General features: G+C 37.8%; 1 protein-coding gene across 2 annotated transcripts in view; it reads left to right on the forward strand.

Moving 5' to 3' along the window:
- The window catches only part of LOC124555682 (biotin--protein ligase), a 373,530-nt gene that overhangs the window by 310,316 nt on the left and 50,394 nt on the right, over positions 1-12,820 (forward strand). For both annotated transcript variants that reach the window (XM_047129684.1, XM_047129685.1), the window contains one exon: positions 8,724-8,856. In XM_047129684.1, coding sequence (XP_046985640.1) covers positions 8,724-8,856 — 133 coding nt within the window. The remainder of the gene's footprint in view (positions 1-8,723; positions 8,857-12,820) is intronic.

Raw genomic sequence — 12,820 nt, forward strand, 5'->3', positions numbered from 1 at the left:
TAGACCACATTAAATACTTAAAGAACCAAACATTTTGCTCCATGAGCCTAAACAGGAGGATGTGTGTAATATTCATATTTTGACCATGTACTGTAGGGTAATGTCACTAACACGATCCTTCTGTTGAGTATACTAATGGACCCTAGTCCAAGGGCTATCCAGAACACTTGGTCCTACCTTATTATCACCAATAGAACCTGAGGTATGAGCACTGGGATATTTCATTTTTATGTGCAAGCTTTTTGGAATATATTAGGCGCACATGCTGTCGCATGCATACTGATACTATTTATTCTTCCGTAGTCTCCTTTGTATACCTCGCTGCCCCTCCTTTGCATTCCTCCTACCTGCTTTGTCAAGTATGTATGCTGGGGATCTTATTTGAATCAGGAAGTATAATTGGTCTTGTATGGAGATAATAGAAGCATCCTTGGGAAGATGAGCAAAGAGCGTCGATAGAGAAAATAGTAAATGAAGTTTATGTGAAAGTTGCTGACTGGCTTTGCACAAATGAGACTTTGAAAAAGTTCATTTCATCCAAGTCTGTATTGTTAAAATTGTCCCAACTCCTACTAATCTAGTATACCAACAAGAAATAATAAACAGGGTAGAAAATTGTAAGTTCTTATGTGTGTATGTTGCCAAAAACTTAAGCTGGAAACATCATATAGCAGACCAGCTAAAATGTTTAGGTTTGACTATTTTTGGCGTAAGAATAATTGACAACCATTATTCATTCCATAAAGCAGAGTAATTAGAATTGTGTGTGGAGCTCACGCACATACATCTTGCAGGTATCTCTTTAAGCAACTGGGAATATTACCACATCTTCACAGTACATTTATGCACTTATGAAATTTGTTATCAACAATCCATCTAATTTTGAGAATAACTGAGATATTCACAAGTGCAACACTAGAAGGAAAAATGATCTGCATTGCTCTTTAATGAATCTAACTTTGGCATAGAAAGGGGTGAACTGTGCAGTTATAAAGCTCTTTAACAATCAACCCGTGGAAGTAAAATATCTTACAGATAGCAGAAATGTTTTCAGAAGTAGATTAAAGAGCTTTCTTCTTAACAACCCCTTCTCTACCATAAAGTAATTCTTGAGTAGAGAGAATGAGTCATTTTAAAAAAGAAAAAAACTAAATTGCCAGCATGCATCCATATAAATATTATTTGTTTATTTTGTTGTATACAAGTGTTATATGTTTGTTCTGTTGTTACGTGACACATTCTACATCACAATGTTTATTGTGAATTTGATGTATGGAATAAGTAACTAACTAATTAACCAACCCTTATTAACATATGCGGAGATTAACATACCATGTTCACTATTTCACCAAATAAAATAGTGCTGTTTTAAACAGACCAACCTAATTTTTGGGAGGATGAAGGCTCCAATCTTCATCTGGCCATCCTGATGTTTTTTTTTCCATGGTTTCCCTAAATTACTTCGGGCAAATGCCAGGATGGTTCCTACTATAAGGCGACAGCCAGTTACCTGTCCTATCTTTGTCAGACCAGATCTGTAATTATGTAAATACCTGTATATATGGATTACATTATTTTCGCTGTTTTTAAAATGTAACACTAACGCATGTCCAGTATCCTTGTAAAAGTGATCTACTGGTGGATGAAATTACTACTGCTACTACTATTTTCCAGCACTCAGTGTCACATACAGGTATTGGCATTCTCAGTCTGTTGTGATGCTATTATGATCCAGTTTGCAATCATACCTGATAGCACTCCTTGAAAAATATAAGTAATTGGATAGATAAAAAGTCTACTCACCAAGTGATGGCAGGAGACCACACATATGAAAGGTATTACAGTTTGCAAGCTTTTGGAGCCAGTGGCTCCTTCTTCTGACTGAAGGTTTAAAGGGGAAGGAAGAGGGTTGAAGAGAAGTGCTGGTGAGATTTAAGAAAAGGGGTAGACTTTGGAAAAGTTGCCCAGAACTGAGTGAGGGCAGACGTACCAGATGGGATGAGGAGGAAAGACTGATTGTTGGGGACTCAATCCTTCTGCCAGAAGGCGCCACTGACTCCGAAAGCTTGCAAACTGTAATACCTTTTATATATGTGTTTCCTGCTGCCACTTGGTCAGTAGATTTCTTATATACCTAGTAACTTATGACACTCCTGTTATTTGAGAAGGTGACAGCTTGACTCTTCTCTGCATTTGCCGCCATCAAATTTCTCTGGATTCAGCTTCTGATGAATTCTAGGTCTTTCTTCTGAACCTCACAGCCTTCTAAGTTTTCTCGCTTCTTTTAAACTACTGTGTCATAAGCAAACAGTCTTAACTGTGAGTTTACCCCTTCTCCAGAATTGTTGACATACATCAGGAGTAGTAGTGGCCTTAATTTACTGCTACCCTTGAATTGAAGTCTTCCACCTTCAGCCTATATTTTCTGTACTGTGATTTCTGTCAAGCAACATACTACTCCTTTGTCCAGACCTAACCCTTTTCATTTCTGATTTCACTGCCATTTGGTTTACCATGTCAGAAACTTTGGAGAGCTGAGTGGCTGTAGAGACAAGTTGTCCTCGCCTGTTAGTCACTTCTGGTATACCCTACTAAAAATGAGTTAGCTGTAACACATATGAAAACCCTGCTTTGAATCCATGATGGTTCCTACACAACCACTCTGCCTCCTGCACACTCTCCCATGTATATTTATTGATGATTCCTTCTAATATTTTACTTACAGTACAGGTAAGACTAATTGATCTGTAGCTTTTGCTATTGTCCTATACTCCTTTTCCCTTGTATCCCAATAATACCATAACTTCTTTCCATTCATACAGGAATACACTATTATTTATACACACATCAAATAGGAATGTTAGATAAGGCGCAATGATCCAACCCATGGTTTTTAGTCACTCGACTGAGAATATCATTTATAAATTAATGCACCAAAAATATTAGGTTACAGTCAAATTGAAATGAGACAAATGAAAAAAGTAATAAACTGTTTACTATTTCAAATGTAATCGTCATAATTGTACATTTATCCCACTGTGAAGCAAGATTGTCAATGCCTTCATGGAAAAATATTTGCATTTGCCTATGGAACCATGATTGTACTCAGGTGCTCACTCACAGTCATGCTGAAACAACTCTGTAAGGAGCTGGGATTTATAACTACACCATCACAATATCTGTATCCCCTACTGAAATTTATGTCTACTTCTATGTAACAGACAGATGAGAATGAGAGGACAGGTTAGCCCATCCCATAATCTACAGGTATTGATTTCCAGACATATCATTGAAAGAACTTTTCTTCTAGTTTTCATTCAAAATAATGTTAGGATGTTTCATTACATGTGCAGAAATTTCTATTTCTTCAAAATATTTGCCCGGCCACCTTTTTCAGCAGTGTGTAGGACTGATAGATTGTGTTTTATGTCACTGGTTGTGTGTTTTTGGTCTTTCCGGTGTGACCTTAATGAAGACAGATTCATGCCAGTGAGGTTTTTTCTGTGTGTTGTTTTGAAATTGCATCCTGTCTTTCCTATTTTCTCACAATTATTGCATTTTAACTTATAAATACCTGGACAGGTAAATTTACAGGACTGTTCCAAGAAAAGCACAATTTCATGATTGTGCTGTAGTGTGTGTTGTGAAGCTTATTATCAGGTTGGGTTTTTGAAATACATGTTGGATTGTATCTGAAATTTTTCCCTATTATGGTATGACAGTGAAGTGAGCTTTTTGGGTATTATGTGGCTTTTCTATGGTAATACCATTGTTAGTTTCTCGTCATTGGCATGTAGTTTTTTAGTATAAATTTTGCTGACAGAGAGGGAATTGTAACCATTGTTTTTTTTTTTTATTATTTTTCATAGTGCTTTTATTTCAAACATTATGTTTTCTTTAGTTTATGGTTTTTTATTCGTCACGCTACGCAGTGTTCTGTTCCTGACATGCAAAAGCAAACCTCAAAGAAGCATCGCTTAGGTCGTAGATAAAGCAACTGATAAATTAAATGCTAACTAAAGAAAGTATGATATTTAAACTAAAAATACTAAGAAAAATAATTAAAAAACAATGGTTAAAATCCCATCTTAGTAGACAAAATTCATACTAAAAATTACATGCCAATGAAAAGAAAGCAACAGCATTACCCTTGGAACACCGCATGATAATAAAAATCTCATATCACTGTCATACCATATTGGGGGAAAATTTCAGATAAAATCAAACTTGCGTTTCAAAAAGGCAAACTGAGAATAAGCTTCAGAACACACGCAGGGTACAATCGCAGATTTTTCAGTCCCTAGAATAGTCCTGTAAATTTACCTGTTCATGTGTTTATAAATTAAAATGTGACAGCTGTGAGAAAATAAACGTAGGACAGGCAGAACTTTGAAAACAAGATTTGGAGGACAGCTTAATCTCATTGGCATAAAACTATATATCATCATTTAGCTCACACATGAAAGAACAAAAACACACAATCAGAGAGGTAACACAATGCCTGTCAATCCTGCACACTGATGATAGTGTGGTAAATAACTTGGAAGAAATAGAAATTTTCACACATTTGACATTATTTTGAGCAAACAGATTGACCTTTGAAAGTTTGACCAATATTCTATAAACCTGTAATGCTGAAAAACATCCGTTTGTTTAGAAATTGCATTAACACAGTTAATACAATTTAGAATGAAGTTATATAATATGTGAAATTAATTTATTTATTTTCTGTCCATATAACAAAAAGTTTTTGGACATTGTCAGGAAAATTTAGCTTACATTACTCATATACAGTAAAATATTTAATTCTTTCATAACATCATATGAATCAGACAAATGTCTGTACACACTATTTTTCAAAATGGCACTACAAGTAGATTCCTCTATAGTGTAACACAATTTAGCTTATATTTATAATAGTACAGTACACATAATACAGTGTATAATTACATTCTTTCATACCACTGATAGATCGGAGACATTGTCTATATACACTGTTTTCCAAGATGGCACTACAACTTAAAGTCCTCTATAGAGTAACAACACTTCTCTATTAATAATTGCTTCAGTCTACTATTTAGCATATTTAGATTTGCTTTCATGAATTCACAGGGTAGTGCATTGTAGAAAATTGCTCCCATTCTATGTGGGCTGTGGTCCATTACCTTTTTATTGGTAACAATACTATGAAAATTTTCCCTTCCCCGTGTATCATGGTCATGTACATTACTGTTTGTCATATTAAATTCAGGATTTTGTTTCACAAACATGACTGTCTGCAGTATATACACTACTGGCCATTAAAATTGCTACACCAAGAAGAAATGCAAATGATAAACGGGTATTCATTGGACAAATATATTATACTAGAACTGACATGTGATTACATTTTCACGCAATTTGGGTGCATAGATCCTGAGAAATCAGTACCCAGAACAACCACCTCTGGCTGTAATAACGGCCTTGATACGCCTGGGCATCGAGTCAAACAGAGCTTGGATGGCGTGTACAGGTACAGCTGCCCGTGCAGCTTTTCAACACGATACCACAGTTCATCAAGAGTAGTGACTGGCATATTGTGATGAGCCAGTTGCTCGGCCACCATTAACCAGGTGTTTTCAATTCGTGAGAGATCTGGAGAATGTGCTGGCCAGGTCAGCGGTCGAACATTTTCTGTATCTAGAAAGGCCCGTACAGGACCTGCAACATACGGTTGTGCATTATCCTGCTGAAATGTAGGGTTTCGCAGGGATCGAATGAAGGGTAGAGCCACGGGTCATAACACATCTGAAATGTAATGTCCACTGTTCAAACTGCTGTCAATGCGAACAAGAGATAACAGAGACGTGTAACCAATGGCACCCCATACCATCATGCCAGGTGATACTCCAGTATGGCGATGACGAATACATGCTTCCAATGTGCGTTCACCACGATGTCGCCAAACACGGATGCGACCGTCATGATGCTGTAAACAGAACCTGGATTCATCTGAAAAAATGACGTTTTGCCATTTGTGCACCCAATTTCGTCGTGGAATACACCATCTCAGGCGCTCCTGTCTGTGATGCAGCATCAAGGGTATCCGCAGCTATGGTCTCTAAGGTGATAGTCCATGCTGCTGCAAATGTCGTCGAACTGTTCATGCAGATGGTTGTTGTCTTGCAAACGTCCCCATCTGTTGACTCAGGGATTGAGACGTGGCTGCACAATCCGTTACAGCCATGTGGATAAGATGCCTGTCATCTCGACTGCTAGTGATACGAGGCTGTTGGGATCCGGCACGGCGTTCCATATTACCTTCCTGAACCAACTGATTCCATATTCTGCTAACAGTCATTGGATCTCGACCAACGCGAGCAGCAATACGCGATATGATAAACCGCAATTGTGATAGGCTACAATCCGACCTTTATCAAAGTCGGAAATGTGATGGTACGCATTTCTCCTCCTTACACGAGGCATCACAACTACTTTTCGCCAAGCAACGCCGGTCAACTGCTGTTTGTGTATAAGAAATCTGTTGGAAATTTTTCTCATGTCAGCACGTTGTAGGTGTCGCCACCGGCGCCAACCTTGTGTGAATGCTCTGAAAAGCTAGTCATTTGCATATCACAGCATCTTCTTCCTGTCGGTTAAATTTCGCATCTGTAGCACGTCATCTTCGTGGTGTGGCAATTTTAATAGCCAGTAGTGTACATGGAGTACACCATAAGAATTTTATATTTTCTAAAGATGTCTCTACAAGGCTCTCTTCTCTTCTTTACCGTGGCTACCATTCTTACTGCTGATTTTCTTGCAATTATTATCTACATGTCCTTTCCACGATAAGTGTTCATCAACAACGGCGCCCAAAAACTTATGTGAATGCATATGCAAGACTTAATGGGGATGTAAATACAGTATCAGTTATGGCAACATTATAACTGAGGATGAACTTCATTATTACTGTTTTGTCTTTATTTACAAGAAGCTTGTTTGCTGTAAGGTATGCAGACAGAGTATTGAAATTGATCTCGGTACTGTTAGCTGCAGACTGCATATAACTGCCACAGCTGATGAAGGATATGTCATTGGCATAGCTTACAACCATGCAATTTTGGGGTTCAAATAAGTTATATACATATACAAGGAACAAAAAAGGCCCTAGTATGCTTCCTTGAGGCATGCCACATTGATGTGTCCTGAAGGTTGATTTGGTTGTTAGGAGCTGCTAATTATTTTTATAATTTAGCTTTACACACTGTTTCCTGTCTTTTAAGTAGGAGGTAAGTAGTTTCAAGGGTAGTCCTTTCAACCCGTACTCTTCTAGCTTACACAGAAGAATGGTATGATTCACAGTATCAAAGGCTTTACCCATATCTAGGAAAGTGCCTATTACCTTGTGACTTTTGTCCAGCTTAGTTTATATTTCATGTATAAAAGATGCTACTGCTGTTGTAGTAGATCTCCCTTTTCTAAATCTATGTTGTAGGTTATTTAACTGATTGTGTTTGGTGAAATATGATTCAACTTGATTTAGTATTACTCTCTCTAACAATTTGCCTGGTTCTGAGGTTAATGATATTGGCCTGTAATTTTTAGTGTCAGTTTTTAATCCCTTTTTATGCACTGGTATAATTTCAGTAATTTTCAAAAGGTCAGGGAATACACCATTTCTGAGGGAGGTATTTATCAAGTGAGTCAGGGGTTTCACTAATTTATCCCTGCATTCCTTTAGCAGTTTAGGTGAAATGTCATCCCAGCCACAAGACATTTTTGGTCGAATTGCTGATATGATTGCTAGGACGTCCCTCTCAGTAATGCCATGGATATAAAAGGACTGGCTAGATTTTCCAAGACAAAAAGTTTGTGGCTTGACATGAACTTCATTTGTACCAACTGTACTGAACTTTTGTATAAATTACTCACACACTTATTTTGGGTCATTTATTTCTTCACAACTCAATGTCTTTGGATGTTTAGACATCAGCACTGACAAGTACATAATATCAAAAATTAATGTGCCAAATAAAATCCAAAAATATATTTGCTTTATTGTTAAATTTGTGTTTCACTTGTTGCACAAGTAATAGCAATTACTAATACATTTATATTTATTTAATTTAAGCTGCTAGACTGTTTAGCACTTTTTAAGTAACCAGCATACAGCCATACACACATTCAAATCATCTATACACAGTATGTAACTGACTCATTTTATAACATTTGGATAGAAATCTTTTATCTGGTGTATGGAACATATAGCTAACTAGCTATGGCCGTGTGCATTGTAACAGTTCAAGTTAACATTAACAAAAAACTTAAATCTCCCTCCCCACTCTCTCCCCCCCCCCTCCCCCCTCCCTCTCTCTCCCTCTCTCTCTCTCTCTCTCTCTCTCTCTCTCTCTCTCTCTCTCTCTCTCTCTCTCTCATATCTCTCTCTCATATCTCCACCCTTCCACCCAACTACTCTCCCTTTTCTTCTTGCAGAATGTCCCTTACCCTTCCACCCAACTACTCTCCCTTTTCTTCTTGCAGAATGTCCCTTTTGCTTAAGATTGTATTGTATTTCTTAATAATTTTTATTTTGCTTCAATGGCAGACTGAACAAGGATTGCATGTTTTATGGAAAATCATAATATTTGTGTCACATTTATTTAGTTATGAAAGAAAACTTTGTCTTTGAATTAATAGTTTAAGTATCGAAGAAGAATGTCTAGAATTTTTATTCTGAATTTCAGGCATTGAAGACAAAAGTTCTTGGCCAGGTTGTCTTGTACACAGAGGTAATGACTAGTTCAATGGACGTGTTGGAAGGAGCTGAGTTGTTAGATGGTCTGGCAGTTGTTACACACAGGCAAACTCGGGGCAAAGGTAAAGTACATATACACATACCCACTTTTGATATCATTAAATTTTTGGCAGTTGTGAAAAAATATGTTATTGAACATTTAAGGGCAATATTTTTAGTAGTTTGGTTATCAATTAGTTTGAATTGCTAAATTGGTGAAATGTTTACCTAAATGTACACATATCAACTCCTAAGTAATCATAGCCATGCATCATTGCATTACAAATTAATTTATAATGGTTGTTTATAATGTTTATATTGCTGTTTCTAAGGTGTTTAGAGTTTTAATGTAACATAAATCTTCCATTTCATGGTTACACCATCCAGATTTAGATTTTGTGCGAGTTCCCTAAATTGCTCCACGGGTGGTTCCTTTGAAAGGGCATAGCTGATTTCCTTCTCCATCCTTGACTCGATATGAGCTTGTTCTTCGTCTCTAATAACCTTGACGTCTACAGGGTGTTAAATCCCATCTTCCCTTCTTCCTTCCTTCATAAATAGAATATGAGGAGCTGTAAACTTAAATCATTCGAGCCTTTCTTGAACTGTATTTTATTAGTAGCTAAACTCTTTGGAGACACTCACGACTTACTGAAAATATATACTCCTGAATACACCTGTTAGGACCAAATTAAATAATGTAAGTAAGTGTGTACACACACACACACACACACACACACACACACACACACACACACAGTTGTCCTCAGCGGTGATCGAAACTGTTGGTTGTATCATTCACAATAATTTTAATTAAGAAATAAATATAGTCGGAAGCAATAGTTAAAATAAGTTGATTCCATGAATAAGTTTTCGTTGTATGTTCTTAAATTCATACCACAAATAATTTGTAATGCATGATTTTGAATTCTAAAATCCTTCAACTTGCCATGAGAAGTTACTCCAAAGCATGATACTGTATGACACTATGGATTAAAGTTAGTGAAATTTCTCAGCCTTTTTTTGTTGTCTCATGAATCTGCTGCAGACAGTATTGTTCTAGGCATTTCAGGAGGTCTGTGGTGTAGACATAGAATTTGTGAAGGCCCTCTGCAATGCAACTGTTGATATATAGTGACTGCAAAAGTAAATCAGAAACACTCAGGGGCTTCTAGATGTTAGTGTAGTATTAGTATTATAACGAATCTGCTTGTCTCACTGCTCTTACATACTTAGGGTTACAGAATTGACAAGTCAGTTAATTCTTGGCAATAACAGACCATTTAACAGTACTCCAGCTAATAAGATGTAAATTCAAACTCAAATGCCTTGATGAATTTAGAATTAGTGGATTCAAGTTGTTATTCTAATAAGTGATGGTTTTAGAAACAGGTCATATATTGCATGATGTGATGGGTATAGCTAATTTATCTGGCATAAGAGAAGTGTGCGGTAGGTTCTACTTAAGGCAAATGCTAGATAGATACTTCATAATGATTACTAACTTGCCTTATAACCTCAGCTTCGCCCAAATACGTGTACAGGACATAAATTGCACACATCTCCTTCTCCTCCCTTTCTTTGTCCACCTCCTCATTCCCCCTCTTTCTGTCCGTGTATCCCTCCCCCTCTCTGGCCATCGCCTCCTCCCCCTCTCTGTGTATCTCCTCCTCCCCCTTTTCCTTTTCTACCTACCCACTACCCCTTCCATCTTCCACCTGTGTCCTACACCCTGTCCCTCCCCCTGTCCTCCTCTCCCCTCCCTTTGCACATCTTCTCCTACATTTACATCTACATCGATACTCCGAAATCCACCTTATGGCACGTGGTGGAGGGTACCCTGTACCCCTGTTTGTCATTTCCTTTCCCGTTCCACTCACATATAAAACAAGGGAAAAATGACTGTGTATATGCCTACATACGAGCCCTAATTTCTTGTATTGTATCTTTGTGGTCCTTACGCACAGTGTATGTCGGAGATAACAGAATCATTCTGCAATCAGCTGCACATGCCAGTTCTCTAAATTTTCTCAATAGCATTCCTCAAAAGGAAAGTTGCCTTCCCTCTACCTATTTGAGTTCCTGAAGCATTTCCATAACACTTGCATGTGGTTCAAACCTACCAGTAACAAATCTGACAGCTCACCTCTGAATTGCTCTGTGTCTTCCTTTAATCCCTAACACTCAAGCAGTACTCAAAAATAGGTCGCACTAGTGACCTCCTTTATAGATGAATCACACTCCCCTAGAATTCTCCCAATAAACCAAAGTCGAGCATTTGTCTTTCCTGTCACAATCCTCATGTGCATGTTCCATTTCCTATCGCTTTGCAACATTATGCCCAGATATTTGAACACCATGAGTGTGTCAGGCAGGACACTACTGATGCTGTATCCAAACATTACATGTTTGTTTTTCATACTCATCCACATTAACTTACATTTTTCTACATTTAGAGCTAGCTGTCATTCATCGCACCAACTAGACATTTTGTCTGAGTCACCTTGTATCCTCCTACAGTCACTCAACTTTGACACCTTATTGTACACAACAGCATCATCAGCAAACAACTACAGATTACTCCCTACCGTCTCTGCCAAATCGTATGTATGTTAGAATAATAGTGGTACTATCACACTTCCCTTGGGCACTCCTGACAGTACCCTTGTCCCTAATGAACACTCACTGTTGAGGACAACATACTGGTTTCTCTAACTTTAGAAGTCTTTGAGCAACCCACATGACTGTGAACCTATTCCTTATGATCGTACCTTCTTTAACAGACTGCAGTGAGATACCGTGTCAAATGCTTTCCAGAAATCTAGAAATATGGAATCCGCCTGTTGCCCTTCACCCATGGTTCACAGTGTATCATGTGAGAAAAGTGCAAGCAAGTTTCACACAAGTAATCCTTCTAAAACCACGCTGATTTGTGGACATAAGTTTCTCAGTCTCAAGAAATTTGTTACATACAAACTGAGAATATGTACAAGGATTCTGCAGCAAACTGGTGTTAGGAATATTGGTCTGTAATTTTGTGGGTCCATTCTTTTGCCCTTCTTATACACAGGAGTCACCTGAGCTTTTTTCTAACCACTTGAGACTTTGCACTGGACAAGAGATTCACAATAAATGCAAGCTAGGTAAGGGGCCAATGCCATAGAGTACTCTTTCAAAAGTGAAATTGGAATTCCATCCAGACCTGGTGATTTATTTGTTTTCAACTCCTTCAGTTCTTTCTCTACACCAGGGATGCATACTGCTTTGTCGTCCATACTGTAGTCTGTTCAAAGGTCGAGCGACAGTATGTTGTACGATTCTCCTGCATGAACGATTTCTTGAACGTGAAATTTAAAACTTCAGCTTTCGTTTTGCTACCTTCGTCTGCCACACCAGACTGGTCAACAAGTGACTGGATGGAAACCTTGGATCCACTCAGCAATTTTATGTATGAACAAGAATTTTCTTGGGTTCTCAGCAATATCTTTTGCTAAGGTGTGATGATGGTGGTTGTAGTTATATGTTTCCCACCTAGATCTTTTCACAGACACACAAATCTCTACTAACCTTCTTTTGTCATCATTTGGACATTATCTGTTGAACCAACAGTACAACAACCTCTGCTTCCTCAACATTTTCTGAATCTCATTGTTACACCATGTTGGATCTTTTCCATAATCCACTTACTAGGCACATAATTCTCCAGCTTACACTTTGCCCATAATACCTCTATGTCCATCTTACTGGAACTAAGTGATGTCAGTTCACTGTCTAAGTGAGATGCTAACAACTGCTTATCTGCTCAATCTAGCAGAAACATTCTCCTAGCCTTCTTAATTGATTTATTAACTTTTGTATCCATAGTTGTTATAATGACATCAGAATCGCTAATCCCTGTTTCTGTACTGACGTTATTGACAAGGTCTGGCCTAGTTATAGCTACATGTTCTAAGATATTTCCATTGCGTGTAGGCTGCCAAACTAGCTGCTCAAAGAAGTTTTCAGAAAAAGTGTCCTACAGTACTTCACCCTTCACCCACTCTCTGT

The sequence above is a fragment of the Schistocerca americana genome, chromosome X (genome assembly GCF_021461395.2).
Source record: "Schistocerca americana isolate TAMUIC-IGC-003095 chromosome X, iqSchAmer2.1, whole genome shotgun sequence".
Lineage (NCBI taxonomy): Eukaryota > Metazoa > Arthropoda > Insecta > Orthoptera > Acrididae > Schistocerca > Schistocerca americana.